The sequence below is a fragment of the Gorilla gorilla genome, chromosome 13 (assembly GCF_029281585.2).
Source record: "Gorilla gorilla gorilla isolate KB3781 chromosome 13, NHGRI_mGorGor1-v2.1_pri, whole genome shotgun sequence".
NCBI classification, from domain to species: Eukaryota; Metazoa; Chordata; class Mammalia; order Primates; family Hominidae; genus Gorilla; species Gorilla gorilla.
The window spans coordinates 109,676,108-109,694,647 of NC_073237.2; the positions used below are offsets into that span (position 1 = coordinate 109,676,108).

Sequence of the window (18,540 nt, forward strand, 5' to 3'; positions counted from 1 at the left end):
TCTGCTCACTGCAACCTCTGCCTCCCAGGTTCAAGCAATTCTCCTGTCTCAGCCTCCTGCATAGCTGGGATTACAGGTGTCTGCCACCATGCCTGGCTAATTTTTTTTTTTTTTTAATTTTTGGTAGACATGGAGTTTTGCCATGTTGGCCAGGCTGGTCTTGAACTCCTGACCTCAAGTGATCCACCCACTTTGGCCTCCTAAAGTGCTTGGATTACAGGCATGAGCCATCGTGCCCAGCCTAGATATGTCTCTTTTAAACAATGTACAGGTGGCTTTAGTTTTTAACTCAGTAAGAGTACTGCCTTTCAATAAGTGAATTTATCCCAATTACATTTACGGCTATCATATATATGTTTGATCTTGTTTCTTCCATCTTTTCTGTTGGTTTTTGAAAAACACTTTGTCATATTTTCATTGTCTTCTTTTTCTATAAAATTGTATACTTGTTTTTAGAGTTATTTTTCCCTTTATATTTTTAATTTAAATAATATGGAACTTAAGTTCTTCTCATGATACCTCTGTATATGTATTAATATGCTTAAACTCATATTCTCAGTGTATTAATTTCAGAAAGAAAACAGAATCTCCTGTAAGGAAAATTTTTTTTTCTTTAATTAGCACAATTATATTACTTCTGGCTCGTTCCCACTTTTGTAAGTACTCTCTTGGATTTTTATCTAGTCTATTATCATATTATTAATATTTTGTATTTTATACATATAAATTTTTAAAAGAATTAAAACAATTACATTTCTTCTCATAGCCCTAGTTTTGACAATTCTTTAGACATAATTCTGTGTTTAATTGGATTGAAGGCTCATACAGTGAATTCAGTTTGGAACTTCTTTAATATTCATTGGCTTTATTATTCATCATTCATTCACATTCTTTATTTTTTATTTTTTATTTTTTGAGATGGAGTTTCCCTCTTGTTGCCCAGGCTGGAGTGCAATGGTGTGATCTCGGCTCACCACAACCTCTGCCTCCTGGGTTCAAGTGATTCTCCTGCCTCAGCCTCTCGAGTAGCTGGGTTTACAGGCATGCGCCACCACACCTGGCTAATTTTGTATTTTTAGTAGAGACGGGGTTTCTCCACATTGGTCAGGCTGGTCTTGAACTCCTGACCTCAGGTGATCCGCCCGCCTTGGCCTCCCAAAATGCTGGGATTACAGGCGTGAGCCACCACACCCAGCCCATTCACATTCTTTAATAATATACCTTCAACTATATTATTGAGGAATGCTTTGCATATGGCAAGATTTTACAAATTTAAGAATGTCTTCCCATTGCCTTTACATATGAACAACACTCTCCGCACATATTCTTTTTCTTTCTTCCTTTCCTTTCCTTTCTTTCTTTCTCTTTCTTTCTTTCCTTCTTTCCGTCCTTCTTTCTTTCTTTCTTTTTCTTTTTCTCTCTTCTTTCTCTCTCTCTCTCTTCCCTCCCTCCTTCTTTCTTTCTTTCTGACTGGGTCTCGCTATGTCACCCAGGCTGGGGTGCAATGGCACAGCTATAGCTCACTGCAGCCTCCATCTCCCTGGCTTAAACGATCCTCTTGCCTTAGCCTCCCAAGTAGCTTTGACTACAGGTATGCACCACTATGACCATGGAATGTATTTGTATTTTTATTTGTAGTAGAGACAGGTCTTGCTATGTTGTCCAGGCTGGTCTTGAACTCCTGAGCTCAAGCAATCCTCCTACCTCAGCTTCCCAAAGTGTTGGGATTTTAGGAATGAGCTACCCTGCCTGGCCAATTTTTACTTTTTAATAATATTTTTTCCTCAAATCTTTTCTCTCCCAGATAATTCTTCTATTGTCTTACTTTTTTTTGAGACAAAGATCTTGCTCTGTCACCAAGGCTGGAGTGCAGTGAAATCATCACAGCTCACTATGGCTTCAACCTCATGGACTCAAGTGATCCTTCCACATCAGCTTCCTGAGTAGCTGGGACTATAGGCGCGCACAACTACATCCAACTAATTTTTTAATTTTTTGTGGAGATGGGGTCTCATTATGTTGCCCAGGCTGGTCTCAAACTCTTGGGCTCAAGCAATCCTCCTGCCTTGCCTTGCCAAAGTGCCAGCATCACAGGCATGAGCCACTGCACCTGGCTTGTCTTATTTTTTCAATTTCTTGTTTCATAGAGTACGTGTTCTCTTTATTTATAGAGAGTAAAAAGCATTAATCAAATTTTATCTTTGCTTCTTGAGTAGTTCTTCCTTCAAAGTGTATTTTCATCTGACATTAGCTTGTTATATGTATATTTAAAAAAATCTAGGCATATAGGCCTCACTTTGGATCCTTTCTGCTTATTAATCTTTTCATCTTTGAATGAGGATAAGTCCAATTTTTGGCAGTAAATACAATAAGGCTTGATACATGCTCAAGTGTTACACACACACACACACATGCATGTGCACACACACACAAGTGCACGCACATACACACATTCACAGTCAATTCTCTCTCACTTTCTTTCCTTTTAGTCCAAGGTCTACTATAACTTGACTTGTCATGCTGAATATTGATGGTTGATTATGTCTTGATTTGTTGTCCTGAATATTGATGGCTGATTATGTCTTGATTTGTTGTCCTGAATATTGATGGCTGATTATGTCTTGTCTAAATAGCTGAGACTACAGGTGTGCACCACCATGCCTGGCTAATTTTTTTTATTTTTGGTCAAGATGGGGTCTTGCTATGTCCCAGGCTGGTTTTAAACTCCCGGCCTTGGGCGAATCACTTGAGGTCAGAAGTTGGAGACCAGCCTGGGCAACACAGCAAAACCCCATCTCTACTAAAAATATAAAAATTAGCCGGGTGTGGTGGCACATGTCTGTAATCCCACTTACTTGGGCGGCCAAGGCAGAATAATAGCTTGAACCTGCGAGATGGAGGTTGCAGTGAGCTTTGATCACACGACGGGGAGAGTGAGACTCTATCTCAAAAAACAAAACAAAAAATTCCTGGCCTCAAATGATCCTCCTGCCTCAGCCTCCCAAAGCACTGGGATTACAGGTATGAGCCACCATGCCTGGCCAGTCCTTCAGCATTTTAGGGTGACCAGAAGAAGGAGAAGCAAGCTGGCAGCAGTCTCAATTTTGTTACATTGTCTTGTTTTACTGGTAAACAATCTATATCTTTAGTCCTCATCTTTCTAAATAAAGGGCTGTTGGGAGGACCATTCAGGACCAGCTCTTTTAGTGACATCTGCACTCTGGAGAGCATGGTGTTCTCTATCAGTCTAGTTCAGAACACAATGTATCTGGCAAGCAAATATCATATTCTGTGCTATGGGATTGTGGCTGATGCCTAGTTTCATTATAAATGAAGTGTGTATCTTAATTTTTGGTTCATTTAGGCGGACTTCAGAGCGGGGAATTATATAAATTGGCATTCTCATTTTTGCTGGAAGCTCACTCTGGTCTGTAATGCTATCTAACAAATAAATTTTTATTTCATTGTTATTGAATGTTCATTAAATGTCCCCAACTAGACTAGAAGGTTGCTGAGCACAGGGATTTTGTCATTTTCCTAGCTATGGTAAGCACAGGGTAAGCCCAAGTCTTCAGTACTGTACTTGTTGAGTCAGGATAGGTCAGGGAGAGTTGTTATCAGCTGTGTTCTGTTTACTACATGTGCTATTAAGGGCTTAAAGACAAAAGAAAAATTGTGTTCGATATGCCTGTAACAACAACTAAGTGAACGGTTTGCTCTGTTTCTCCTGAAGTAGGATTTCACAGCATCAAACAAACCTTTGCATTTTTCCTTAAGACCAAAGATTCAATCACTCTTAATATCTAGAACTATTAGCTATCCTTTATTCAGTTCCAGATTGCCTTCATAATAATCATTTGAAAATTACCTTGGTGATCTCATGTTCATGTCCTTTGAACCTTTTCACCACATTTCCAGTTTTCCAATTATAGGCCACAACTGTCTGAAGAGAGTGAAGATTGTAGTTTCATTACTCAATTCTTGTTAAAGTGACACTAGCCTCTACTGCATTCTCACCTTACTTTCTCCCTCCTCACTCACTCCCTCTCCATTCAGGAACTTGCTCAAAGCATTAGGGGTTCCCTGTTGTGGCCGTCCCTCCTCACGTGCCCCTCCTTTGAGTTTCTTTTCTTTCCTCCTGGTTGTTCTCTGTCTCCCTCCGACACTGGACCACTGCTCTAAACTTACTGATGGGTTTGGGCTAACATTCCCCAAGGAGAACTGATTCCCCTGGAGGTTCTGACTGTAGATGGTGAAGGAGAATTCCACACAGGGTTAGATTTGTTTTCCCTACCATACTGTATTTTTTTGTTGTGGTGGTTTTTTTTTAAATTTACCATTTCAAGTTGGGCGCGGTGGCTCATGCCTGTAATCCCAGCACTTTGGGAGGCCAAGGCGGGCAGATCACCTGAGGTCGGGAGTTTGAGACCAGACTGACCAACATGGAGAAACCCCATCTCTACTAAAAATACAAAATAAGCCAGATGTGGTGGCATGTGCCTGTAATCCCAGCTACTAAGGAGGCTGAGGCAGGAGAATTGCTTGAACCTGGGAGGTGGAGATTGCAGTGAGCCACCCTGCCTGGCCTAGATTTTAAGACAAAATACTGCCAATTAAACTATGATACTTCGATGCATCCTGATTTCAGAAATGTTAAAATGTGAAAAGTGAAAACAGGGCCAGGCACAGTGGCACATGCCTGTGATCCCAGCATTTTGGGAGGCTGAGGCGGGCGGATCACCTGAGGTCGGGAGTTCGAGAGCAGCCTGACCAACATGGGGAAACCCCATCTCTACTAAAAAAAGAAAAATACAAAATTAGCCGAGTGTGGTGGCACATGCCTGTTAATCCCAGCTACTTGGGAAGCTGACGCTGGAGAATCGCTTGAACCCAGGAGGCGGAGGTTGCGGTGAGCCGAGATGGCGCCATTGCACTCCAGCCTGGGCAACAAGAGCAAAACTCTGTCTCAAATAATAATAATATAATAAAAATAAAATAAAATATGAAAACATGCATCTTAGAACCAGTGGAATACAGTATGCAAATGGAATTTGAAGATTCTAAAAGGCTATTGAAAATGAGAGACATTATTATTATTATTTTTTGAGACAGAGTCTCGCTCTGTCACCCAGGCTGGAGGACAGTGGCCCGATCTCGGCTTACTGCAACCTCCACCTCCCAGGTTCTAGCAATTCTTGAGCCTCAGCCTCCCAAGTAGCTGGGATTACAGGCAAGCACCACCATGCCCAGCTAATTTTTGTATTTTTAGTAGAGATGGGGTTTTGCCATGTTGTCCAGGCTGATCTTCAGCTCCTGTCCTCAAGTGATCCGCCTGCCTTTGCCTCCCAAAGTGCTGGAACTATAGGTGTGAGCCACCACACCCGGCCCATTGTTAGTATTATTCACTACAAAAAGAATTAGCAGTTGTACTACCAGTATCCCAGCTGTGAGGGCTATGATAGATCCAAATAAGAAGGAGAGAAATGTGAGAATGGGAGGAAGGAGGACAAAAACACAGGGAGGAATCATGATGCATACCAGTGTAGAGAGCATAAAAGAAGAGATTAGACAGTTCCTTTTGCTGACAATTAACTCCTGTGTCTCCATGTAGGTGTAACATGGGATTGGCGGTAAGTATAATCTTTGCCATTTATAGAAAGCATGTGGGTGGTCAGGCATAGTGTTAAGGATCTCACCTACGTTCTTTGATTTAATCTTTAATAACCACCTGTGAGGTGGCATTATTATTCCCACTTAACAGATAAGACTGAAGCTCAAAAAAATTTAAAGACTTGTCCAAACGAATGGGAAGTGGCCAAGCAGGGATTTAAATCCAGTCTTTCTAACTCTAAAGCCCATATTTTTACACTTATCAACCCTGCTCCAGAAATGCAAATCCTAGACTTCCTTTCAAAATATCTTCCTTTCCCTGCAATAAAGTTCATTTCCCGGGAAACACTGCAAACCCCACCTTATCTTTCCCTCCAGAGACACAAAGGTCTGAGTTCAAAGCAGCCACGACAGAGACGGTATCCATGTGAGCTGGGCTATACTCTTGAAAAGCTTTAGTTTGAATTCTCTCTTCTATAATTTCATCAGGCCTGCTAAAAAGAGTATAGAAAATGAGAGACCCAATGGCATGGGAGTGGATGGGGGTGGGGTGGGGTGGGGTAGGGAGAAGAATGTGGGTTAAGAAGGCAATTCAGGCCAGACTAAGGAGAAATATTTAAAAAGGAGAAGAGAAGGGAGACCCATTTACATTGTCAGCAATGGTATTATTTACTCTGAAAATGTGCAGAATGACTGAAGGATTGGAATCTGATAAAGGGGGATCCTGAAGCCAAGAAGCCAGGAGTCTTTCTTTGCTCACACTAGCAATTAATCCTGAAGATTTAGGGCCCCTCTGTGTATGGGTGCAGACACTAGCTAATAAACTTGACTGTTTCTTTCTCTTGAGACAGAGTCTCACTCTGTTGCCCAGACTGGAGTGCAGTGGCGCACATGGCTCACTGCAGCCTTGACTTCCTGGGCTCAAGCAATCCTCTCACCTCAGCCTCCCAAGTAGCTGGGACTACAGGCTCATGACATTATGCCCAGCTAATTTTTGTATTTTTTGTAGAGATGGGGTTTCGCCATGTTGCCAAGGCTGGTCTCAAACTACTGAGCTCAAGCAATCTGTCCCCCTCGGGCTCCCAAAGCGCTGGGATTACAGGTGTGAGACAGCACACCCAGCCCTGACTGTTTCTTATCCAAAAGAAAACACACTAAACTATTCAGGGAAGGCCAACTATTCAGGGAAGGCCATCAACATTCGCCCTGGGCCTTCTCTTTCTTTAGTGGAGAGTTTTAATGGGGCATGATAAAACCTGGGCTCCCAGGGGAGGATTGCAGTACCCGTATTTATAAGTGCTGTGTTTGAGTTTGCTTTGCTGTTTCCCCATCACGACACAAAACCTACACGAAACCTTCTGTGGAGGAGCTTGTTTCAGTTGGCACCTAAGTAGCAGCATCCCTTGTGGCTGCTGGAAGTTGTGTTCCCTGTTTAATAAAAAGAAGAATACATATTGTTAATTTTGTTAGGCACAATAGTATGATGTTGAAAATAAATCCTTTTTTAGACTAATTAATTGTATGCTTTTGCTTTTCCTCCTCACCCTGCTTCACACTTACGGCCCTGAGGTTGCAGATACACAAAAACAAAACTGATTTTAAAAAAGACTAAGAAGTCCTGTAATAAGTAAAACACAGAATTGCCATATGGTCCAGCCATTCTAATCCTGGGTTTAAGGCCAAAAACACAGAAACAGATGTTCAAACAAAAATTTGTGCACAAATGTTCATAGCAGCACTGTTCACAGCAGCCAAAAAGTGAAAACAACTCAAATACTCATCAGCAGATGAGTGGAGAAACATCATGTGGTCAATCCACACAATGAAATATTACTCGGCCATTAAAAGGAATGAAGTACTCGTACATACTACAACATGGGCGAATCTTGAGAACATCATGCTAAGCAAAAGAAGCCAGATACGAAAGGCTAAACAGTTCATATTCTATGTATGTGAAATATCCATAGTTGGCAAATCTATAGAGACAAAAAGCAGATTAGTGGTTGCCAAGAGCTGGAATAAGGAAGAGACTGGGGAGTGACTACTTAATAGATACAGATAGAATGTAATACAGAGTATCTTAATAGGCTAGATATAGTTTGGATATGTGTCCCCTCCAAATCTCATGTTGAAATTTGATCCCCAATGTTGGAGGTAGGGCTTAGTTGGAGGTGTTTCGGTCATGTGACCAGATCCCTCATGAATACTTGGTGACATCTCCCTGGTAATTAGTGAGTTCTCACTCTATTAGTTCCCACAAGAACGAATTGTTTTAAAAAAGCCTGGCACCTCCCTCCTCAACTGGTTCCTTCCTCTCTTGCCAAGGGATGCCTGCTCTCCTTTGCCTACTGCCACGGTGGAAGCTTCCTGAGCCCTCACCAGAAACAGAAGCCTGCGTCACACTTTTTACACAGCCTGCAGAACCGTGAGCCAAATAAACTGCTTTTCTTTATAAACTACTTAGCCTCAGTTATTTTTTTATAGCAACACAAACAAACTAAGAGGCAGAGTTTCCTTTTGGAGTGATGAAAATGTTCTAGAACTAGATAGTGATGATGGTTGCACAACAATGTCTCTATATACTAAATGTCACTAATCATAAATTTTATGTTATGTGCACTCTGCCACAATAAAATAAATACTAAGAAGATGTAATCAAAAATAAAAAATAATTTACACTACTGAAGCTTCTTGAAAAAGAAAAGCCTCAGTTATTCTAAAAGGTTATAACCTTCCTTGGTTGTTGGATTTTTTTTTTTTTTAATAATTTCACTATGGCACCTCTCAGTGTGCCAAAATCATGAAATAGATGTTCTGAGATGCTAGAAATAATGCCACTAAATGAGACAATGTAGGTAATGACCTAGACTAGCAGTTCTTAAAGTGTGATCCATGGAACATGGGGGATTCCTGAGAGCCTTTCAGGGAGTTTGGGAGGACTTCCGTTTTCCAACCACATCTCTCAGTGAGGCCCTTTGCTCCCTCCCTCCCTTCCTTCCTCTCCTTTTCTCTCCTCCTTCTTCCTTCTTCCTTCTCCTCCTCCTTCTTTCTTCCTTTTTCCTTCTCCTTCTCCTTTCTTTTTTTTTTTGAGACAGGGTCTCACTCTATCACCCAGGCTGGAGTACAGTGGTGTGATCTCACTGTACCCTCAACCTCCCAGGCTTAGGTGATCCTCCCACCTCAGCCTCCCAGGGAGCTGGGACTACAGGCTTGCACCATCATGCCCAGCTAATTTTTTTGTGTTTTTTGTAGAGACGGGGTTTCGCCAACTCCTGGGCTCAAGCAATCCATGTGCCTTGGCCTCCCAAAGTGGGGCCTTCTTTTCTTTTAATACCTCAACATAAACAATAGATTATAATAGACTGAATGCAGAAGCAGATATCAGAGTCCAATTGTCCCTTTTTAAGGCAAACATTAGAAATTTGCAAAAACATAAAGCGATACCATTTCTTCTAATTAAATATTTTGGTTTTGGAAAGTATATTTATTTTTCATAAAATGATGTTTTATGTTAATATACAATAGGTTTATTGCTATTTCAAAATTAATAAGTAAATGTCTTTAAAATTTGTTTCTTAAAATTAATTAATTTACTTATTTATTTTATTTATTTTTTTGAGATGGAGTTTCACTCTTGTCACCCAGGCTGGAGTGCAATGGCGTGATCTCAGCCCACTGCAACCTCTGTCTCCTGGGTTCAAGCGATTCTCCTGTCTCAGCCTCCCGAGTAGCTGGGACTACAGGCATGAGCCACTACATCAGGCTTTTTTTTTTTTTTTTTTGTATTTTTAGCAGAGACAGGGTTTCACCATTTTTTGGCAAGGCTAGTCTCAAATCCCTGACCTCAGGTGATCCACCCACCTCGACTTCCCAAAGTGCTAGGATTACAGGCGTGAGCCACCGCACCTGGCCTCATTTATTTATTTTTAAATTTAACAAACCCTGCATGTGGCATTCAATCTCAGTTTTAATGTCAAATGATGGTAGCAGAGCAGGATTCAAATCCAATCTATAACCTACATAAACAAAACCTCTTTGGGGGTTCTTAATTTTGAGGAGTGAAAAGAAGTTCTGAGACCAAAAAGTTTGAGAGCCAGTGACTTAGAATTTAAATAATGTTAATATTGGATTATATATTAGAATTAAAAGAATAATGAAACATATTCCAGATTTACTTGTATCATCCCCCTCAACTAACGAGGCTAGAACTGAAAAGAAAGAGAATGAATTATGCATTCAAAGGTGCTCCTCCACTCATTCAGGGAACACCTCCTAAGCACCTTATTTGGGTAGGTCCTATACCAGTTGCTGGTGAAACTGAAAAAAAGAGAAACCTGAAGATGTGACCAGCATGAACATTTGCTGGGACCGAAGGAACCTAACGAAGGACCAGTCTCAACTACTCCATGTCATGTGTCCCCTGCGACTGGCTGTGATATCAGATAGCTGAGGGAAGTATGGGGGGCAGTGGGAGCACCCAGTCCCCATTTCTTCTGAGGTTCTGCCTAAAAGTTCTAGGAAATAAGTTTCTTATGGGCATGACCAACCTAATTCTAGGAAGAACTGTCTACAGGAAGAACTGTTTACAGAAGAGAACAGCAGCTAAAACGCACCAACTTAAAATTCTCATTCATACCATTAGCATTAAAAAAATGGAGCTTTCCAGAAGAATTTCAGCCTACATTCTGAGAAGCTGCTAGAATTGACCTCCTGACGAGAATAGGTAACCAATACAGAAAAGCACAATGCAATGGAAACAATGTGAGTGGCATCAAGAGGACTAGGATCTACCCCAGCCCTGCCTCATCCCATTATGTGTCCTTGAGTAGCTCCATTCCCCACTCTGGCCTCAGCCTCCCCAGCTAGAAAATTAGGACACTATACGAAATGATTTTTAGTAGACTATGTGTATAATGAGAGAAGGCCTCTCATTATTCATCTTTGTACCCCAAGTGGCTTGCACAGTACTGTACAACAAAAATACTTGTGAAGTGGCAAATCTAAGGTCCCTTCCACTTCAGATATTCCAGGATTTTCTATAAGAGGCCACAAGATGTGCTGAGAGGCAAAATTCAGGATAGTTTTCAAAAAGTTTGGGATGTCGTATTGTTTACAGATAGAGGGTGCAGGGCTTCTTATCTGCCAGCCTAACCTATTTTTCAACATTGTCATCAAACTAATGACAGATGCCATTCATAGATCTAGGTCACTGGAAATTGTAGATGCTATAAATGGATTAGCTCTGCTCAAAACTGATTGGTATAGTCAGAGAGCCATACTTCCCAAGTAAACCATATTCATGGGACGTTCTAAGGAAAAGATAACTTTTAGAATTACTTACCCCCAAACCAATAGGAACTTCTTGGTGAGCTGCCCTATTCAATAATTTGTAATGTGTATCCTTTGGAAAATAGTTCAGGCAGCCACTTCTTAATCTCTGTAATTAGTGGGAAGCCACTGAAGTTAATCTCTTCTCTGTCTAAGCATGTTTGCACTGAAAAGAGATTTACAAGGTAAATAAAGACCTTGTTTATTAAAGAGATGGTTAGGTGTAGTTTTCCCTCAGAAAGAAAGAAATATTTTACAAAATTCCAAGATTATCTCTCTCACATTTCCACAATTCAGGAAAGTATACTATAGTGTTAATTATATATCTATTTTTAAATATGCAAAATATATTTAAATACATTGTTAAACATTTTGATTTTGCTCATAACATAGTACTTCTATTCATCAAAAATCTTGAGTTGACTGCTTAATTCAGAGTTTACTGCTTTTGTGAAAAAGGCAATTTCTCCTGTTTTAAATAATTCTCCTAGAATTTGAGATGGGAGAGCTTTTCAAAATCACCATATATAAACCATTTATTTATTTCAAGATCTGCAGAGTAAGGGTAGAAATATTATTTGCTCAAAATTATAACTAAGACCATTTATTGAAAGATCTGCAGAATAAGGATAGAAATATTATTTGCTCAAAATTATAACTAAGTAAATCTCTTGACTTCTAGTCCAGAATTTCCATTATAAATGTCTACAAAGAATAAACAGCTTTATTGCATTTTAATAACTCAATTTTAAGAATTCAATTAAATTCTAAATATTGATTGACAGTGCAGCTTATTCTGAGAATTAAGGGCAGCACAGAATAGTCAGAACAACATTTCATTAAATGCATTAGTGTCTGCATTAGATAGGACTAGTTGTGAATTATAGCTCAACTGTGGCCTTGGGCAAGTTGCTGAACCTCTCTAAGTCTCACTTTCCTATGTGTAAAATAGGATAATAACTCTATCATTGACTTCTGTGAAGATTAAAAATAGCACTTAAAATGTACCAGGAACTGCTCTATGTTTTATATTTATTAACTCATTTTATCTATTCCACAAGCCTCTGAGATACTGTTACTACAGGTTGAGCATCTAATCCAAAAATCCAAAATCCAAAATGCTCCAAAATCTAAAACTTTTTGAGCACTGACATGACATTCGAAGGAAATATTCATTGGAGCATTTTGGATTTTTTTTTTTTTAGACAGAATCTTACTATATTGCCCAGACTGGAGTGTAGTGGCGCAACCTGGGCTCACTGCAACCTCCACCTCCCAGGTTCAAGCAATTCTCCTGCCTCAGCCTCCTGAGTAGCTGCGATTACAGGTGTGTGCCACCATGCCCAGCTAAGTTTTGTATTTTTAGTAGAGACGGGGTTTCACCATGTTGGCCAGGCTGGTCTCAAACTCCTGACTTCAAGTGATCTGTCCACCTAGGCTTCCCAAAGTGCTGGGATTACAGGCATGAGCCACCGTGCCCAGCCACATTGGAGCATTTTGGATTTCAGGTTTTCCATTAGGGATGCTCAACCCTTAAGTATATAATGCAAATATTCTAAAATCTGAAATTTGAAACACTTCTGGTCCCAAACATTTCAGATAAGGGATACTCAACCTGTATGGCCATTTTGCAGATGTGAAAAGTGAGGCACAGAGGTATCAAATAGTTTGCTCAAGTTTATACTGCAAATAAGTGGCAGAGCTGAAACTTGAATCCAGGCAGTCCAACTCCAGAAGCCCTGTTCTTGACCAGCATATTATACTGCATCTCTACAAAAGCTGGTGCATATAAAGCTTTTGGTTCAATCTGGCAAGTTGTTAACAATAAATTATGGTTACTAGCATGATTGCAAGATTAACAGTGATCATACTGGAAGCAGCATTTTCACCCTTGTTAATACTGTTCATAATGCACAAATATTAATGCACAAATATACACAGAGAACACATACAAACGGATATATGAATCTAGAGGATATTAAAGCTGAAGCAAATTATGGCCTCTGATCAGAGTGATTGGACCCAATAAAGCTAAGAATTCATTATGTTACATAGCAAGGCAATTAAAAAGTCTCAAGAACAAAGTATATGAATTTGGGTTATGCCTATGTTGTTGTAATTTATCATGAGTAGACTAAGAAATAAAAGTACTACTAAGTTATCTTCCACTATTTTTATTAGGAACATGTAATATACTTGAGAGGAGGTATAATTTCTGGTTCATTTTTGTATCTATGATTTGACCTTAGCCTAGGAGAATGAACGCAAGGCAAATAAATACCTGTTGAATGAGTGAATGGAATACTAAGATGAAGAGTTGGCTTGGTGGTACGCTATTTTTTTTTTTTTTTTTTTCTGAGATGGAGTTTCTCTCTTGTTGCCCAGGCTGGAGTGCAATGGCACCATCTCAGCTCACCACAACCTCCACCTCCCAGGTTCAAGCGATTCTCCAGCCTCAGCTTCCTGAGTAGCTGGGATTACAGGCGCCTGCCACCACGCCCAGCTAATTTTGTGTTTTTAGTAGAGACAGGATTTCTCCATATTAGTCAGGCTGGTCTCGAACTCCCGATCTCAGTTGATCCGCCCGCCTTGGCCTCCCAAAATGCTGGGATTACAGGTGTGAGCCACCGTGCCCGGCCCAGTGGTACACTTTTTAAGGACCCAACAACATAAGCGCCCTTTTAACCTGCCCAACAACATATCCCTTAGAGAGCAGTCACCCTGTTTCATCCCAGGCTCCAGACCCAGAAAGGCTGGAGAGGACATGGGAAAATCTACAGATTCAATTATGGCTCTGGATGTCCCTGTTGGTTCCAGTTGGAACCAGGCCTCAGTCTGAATCCCATCACTTCTTTCTATTCCAATCTGCTTTCCAAAAGCCTTGGGATATCCAGTAGTCACTCTAAACCACCCTAAACAGAAAGCAGAGAATTCTCTTTTAACTCTCCAGTGCAATATTCCTTGATATACACCAGTACCTATCCAACTGTTCTATTCCATGAAGAAACTGGGACTCAGAGGGCTGTGACTTGCTGAAGGTCACAGGGGCAGAGCTGGGTGGACTGGACCTTATTTCCCTGGTCCCGTTAATGCAAATGCTGATATCTTATCTCCCTCCATCTCCCCAAATCTCCCTCTGCACACTTCTGTCTTACACTCTGGGAGACCAAGGCATCTTTAGTCGCCAAAATAATGCTCAAAGAAAGAAAAGTATGAGTAGAAACACCTGGAAGCTGGTCTGGTTCGACCCTCTAATGGTACAGATAGGGGAAACCGAGGCCCAGGGAATAAGAGGGTCTTGCCTAGAGTCACACAGGGAGCCAGTTCTAGGCCACCACTCTCACGGTTGCCTCAAATTTTGGGGACGACTTGTGTGCAGTTTTTCCTTTCTGTCGCTTCAGATGGCAAATGCTCCTCTCCCTGCCCATTATATGAACAACTAAAGCTTAATTTGTTTTTGTTTTTGTTTTTAAGAGACGGAGTCTCGAGTCTCGCTCTGTCACCCAGGCTGGAGTGCAGTGGTGCGATCTCGGCTCACTGCAACCTCCGCCTCCCGGGTTCTAGCAGTTCTCCTGCTTCAGCTTCCCAAGTAGCTGGGACTACAGGCGCACGGCACCACTCCCGGCTAATTTTTTTGTATTTTAGTAGAGACAGGGTTTCACCGTGTTGCCCAGGCTGGTCTCGAACTCCTGAGCTCAGGCAATCCACCCGCCTCGGCCTCCCACAGTGCTAGGATTCCAGGCGTGAGCCACCGCGCCCGGCCTAAAGCTTATTTTTTATGTGTATGTGGAAAGCGGGGAGAAGAGTCCCCGAAGATGGGAACCTAGCGCCACCCAGCCCAAGGTTGGCCCTCATAACCGCTCTCCGCTTCGACCAAAGGGCGAGGGTTGCCCGCTCCTAGTCTGCCGCTACGCCCCTTTCTCCCACCTCAGGCTCAGTACCCACCGGTGGGCTGCGGGGCTGGAGCTGGGGCCGGCGGGAACGCGGAGCCTGGGGGTGTGAGCAGCCTCCGAACCCTCCCGCACCTCCGCCCCTAGCAGCAGGCGCACGTTGCTAGGGCGGGAGTGCTGTAGAAAAGCCTCCGGGCACCCTCGCAGGCCGCCGAACCGCAGTTCCGTTCGCCTAAAGCTGGGACGGGAACTGAGCGCCCGGCGCTACTCTCTTCGTGATGAGGTCCAGAGAAGAGGACGCTTGTGCCCAGGACTCCGCTGCCAGAAGAATCTAGACAATCCAAGGAAAACGGGTACCTTTGTAATAGCTATGGAGAAAGCACTTAATAAAGGTCATCTTTTAGATTATTGGTCGCTCAGATATACGTTTTGCCGTATTTCTTTGGAGTTTCCCTGATTTCGACTAGAAATTCCTCCTTTGGACACTCCCCCAGCTCCCCACTCCTCTATTCCTTTCGTTTTTTTTTTTTTTTATTGAACCATTACAGCCTAGTACCATAGCAAGAAGAGACCCCTCAGTATCTTCTTGAGATCCGAATGGGAAGACAGTTGTAGAAACACAGTTTTTACAGCTGCGGTCTCATTGCTACCAGACTAGAGTCTATTCATCTCCATATTCTTGGTGCACAGTATGGGCTTGGTATATAGTAGGGGCTTGTTGAATGTTTGTTGAATGAATGAATGGCAGGGATCCTAGCCAACATTTATTTATTTATTTATTTTTAAGACGGAGTCTTGCTCTGTCGTCCAGGCTGAAGTGCAGTCGCGCGATCTCGGCTCACTGCAACCTCTGCCTCCCAGGTTCAAGCGATTCTCCTGCCTCAGCCTCCCAAGTAGCTGGGACTACAAGTGCGCGCCTCCATGCCCGGCTAATTCTTGTATTTTTAGTAGAGATGGGGTTTCATCATGTTGGCCAGGCTGGTCTCAAACTCCTGACCTCAGGTGATCCACCTGCCACAGCCTCCAAAAGTGCTGGGATTACAGGCATGAGCCTCCGCGCCCGGCCCCAACATTTATTTTGAACCCTAGTAGGTGCCTCTGCAGTGTTGATCTGGCAAAACAGCCTTCAATGAAGTTTTGTGGAGTTTCTGAAAATTGGGTGCCTTTGAGGGGGTGGGAATGGTGAGAGAAGTTTGCCTCCACATACTGGCTATTGGGGCTGTTTTCCAGTCCAGGGAAGGGATCCCCTCCATGGCATCCCTGATGAGGTATCTGTAGCCCTAGTTGATGCTCGCTCTGTAATGATGGACTCATTACTTTCTAAGCTAGTGACCTATTGTTGGGAGATTTCCTTCTGGCAGGAGAAAGTATCTACTCGTATGCCACTTGAAACTCTGATCTTCGTTCAGAGCCAATGGCTCTCCTTACAGACTTAATCCCTTTTCCCCACAACAGCCTGGCAAGCCACAACCAGGACAGACTTACTGCTTTGTCCTGGGACACTGGGCTAGGCTCAGTGCAGCTACAGAGGTGAGTTACTAGATCTCTGCACCCAAGATGTTCCTGCTCTGGGGATGTTTTTCCCTCTGAGAGAGAGGCTTTAGGCTTCAGGCACGAAAGACTCCCAAACTGGTACCTGTAGCCAGGCCTCTCCCTGAGCCGGACCTGTATATCCACCTGCCACCCGTCCATCTGCAACCGGCAGTTTAAAAGACACCTCATTCTTGACATGACTCATACTGGAAACATCATCTTCCCCTCAAACCTGTTCCCCCTCTTTTCCCTCTAAGTGCTGGGCACTACCATTCACCAATCACCCAAGCCAAGGATCTAGGAGTCATTTGTAACTTTACCCTTGCTTCCTCGTTCAAGAACAATCCCCGAGACTTCTCAATTCTGCCTCCCAAACATTATAAAAATAAAAATCTTCTCTCTACCTACCACCTGGATTCAGGTCAACATCAGGGCATGATAGATTAAAAATGACCACAACTTCTTTGTAGCTCTTCCCATCAAGGCTGGCTTTGTAACTTGTTTTGACCAATAGAATGCAGCAGGAGTGACATCGTGGGACTTCTGAGTTTAAGCTTCAAAAGGCCTTGCAGTTTCTGCTCCCATCCTCTTGGCACACTGCCAGCATGGGAAGAGGACCAGGCTAGTCTGTTTCAGAGACATGGCCCATCCAGTAGCTAGCACCAAATGCCAGCCATGTGAGTGACTGTTGCCCAGGCTGGAGTGCAGTTGTGCGATCTCGGCTCACTGCAACCTCCGCCTCCTTGGTTCAAGCGATTCTCCTGCCTCAGCCTCCTAAGTAGCTGGGATTACAGGTGCGCGCCCCCACGTCCCGGCTGATTCTTGTATTTTTAGTAGAGACGGGGTTTCACCATGTTGGTCAGGCTGGTCTCGAACTCCTGACCTCATGATCCACCCGCCTCAGCCTCCCAAAGTGCTGGGATTACAGGTGTGAGCCACTGCGCCCGCCTCAGTGTTATAATCTTATGGGACCACCAGGTACATGCAGTCCATCATTGATCAAAATGTTATTATGCAGCATATGACTTTATCCTCAGCTTAGAGGCCATCTCCCTCTCTGCCCCCAAGTCTTCCCTAACCATTCCTCCCCTTCTCCAGACTGCGTTAACTATTCTTCTTCTGTGCTTCCAAAGCCCCCACACTTTACACCACATAGTATAACTTTTCATTTACTTCTCTCTCTCACTCAGCTGCAAGCAACAGAGGCAGTGACTGAGTCTCATTTACACTTGTATTGTTGGTGTCTAACCCAGGGTCTGGCACAGCACTGCAACAGAACTTTCAACAATTATGGAAATGTTCTATACCTGCATTGTCTAATACGTCAGCCACTAGCCCTACTAGCTATTGAGCACTTGAAATGTAGCTAGTGCAACTGAAAAACTGAATTTTACATGTTATTTATTTTAATTAATTTAAATTTAAATAGCCACATGGGCCTAGTGGCTATGGTATTGAACAGTGTAGGGCTAGCACAGAGTAGATGGCCATTGAATATTTTTGAACAAAGATTACAAGGGAAAGACAGTTATGACAGACTGTTAGGACATGATAGAATGCTATGGGTATAAGCAACATAATTTCATATCGACCTCTCCTGGCTCCTCACTTCACATCCCCTCAACTTTACACTACCAGTGCCTTTGTCTTAGTCCATTTTGTGCTGCTGTAACAGAATACTACAGACCGGGTAATTTATTATGAGCAGAAATGTATTTGGCTCATGGTTCTGGAGACTGGGAAGTCCAAGATCGAGAGGCTGCATCTGGTGAGAGCCTTCTTGCTGCATTATGACATGATGGAAGACATCACATGGTGAGAATGCAGGAGTAGTGAGGTAAGGGGACAAACCTATCCTTCTATCAGGAACCCACTCCCACAATAACATCATTAATCCATGCACAAGATCAGAGCCCTCATGATCTAATCACCTCTTAAAGGTCCCATCTCTCAACACTGTTACAAGGGGAATTCAGTTTTCAGCACATGAACTTTGGGGGACATGTTCAAACCACAGCAGCCTGTGGCTCTGCCTTATTTAAATATAATCCTAGTTTTTGGCTCTTTATGGCCTGAGTTGGTTGTTCTCTCCTGGACTTGCCCAGATTGATAACACCCCTCCTGTGACATGGGCTGGTCTGAAGAGCCCTCTGGAGAAGAGAGCTGTTCTCATCTAGTT

At 42.7% G+C, this 18,540-nt stretch overlaps 1 protein-coding gene across 4 annotated transcripts in view; it reads right to left on the bottom strand.

Annotated features, from left to right (window-relative positions):
* The window catches only part of WDR31 (WD repeat domain 31), a 30,777-nt gene extending 15,780 nt beyond the window's left edge, over positions 1-14,997 (bottom strand). The window contains exons 1-5 of one of the 4 annotated variants that reach the window (XM_031014826.3): positions 14,884-14,997; positions 10,952-11,104; positions 6,895-7,038; positions 5,972-6,101; positions 3,869-3,943 (exon numbers count right to left, since the gene is read on the bottom strand). In XM_031014826.3, coding sequence (XP_030870686.3) covers positions 3,869-3,943; positions 5,972-6,101; positions 6,895-7,010 — 321 coding nt within the window. In that variant the 5' untranslated portion in view covers positions 7,011-7,038; positions 10,952-11,104; positions 14,884-14,997. Of the gene's footprint in view, positions 1-3,868; positions 3,944-5,971; positions 6,105-6,894; positions 7,039-10,951; positions 11,105-14,883 lie in introns of those variants that run through there. The other 3 variants (XM_019034195.4, XM_063697003.1, XM_055350433.2) reach the window with 3 other exon arrangements.
* Positions 14,998-18,540: the final 3,543 nt, after the last annotated feature.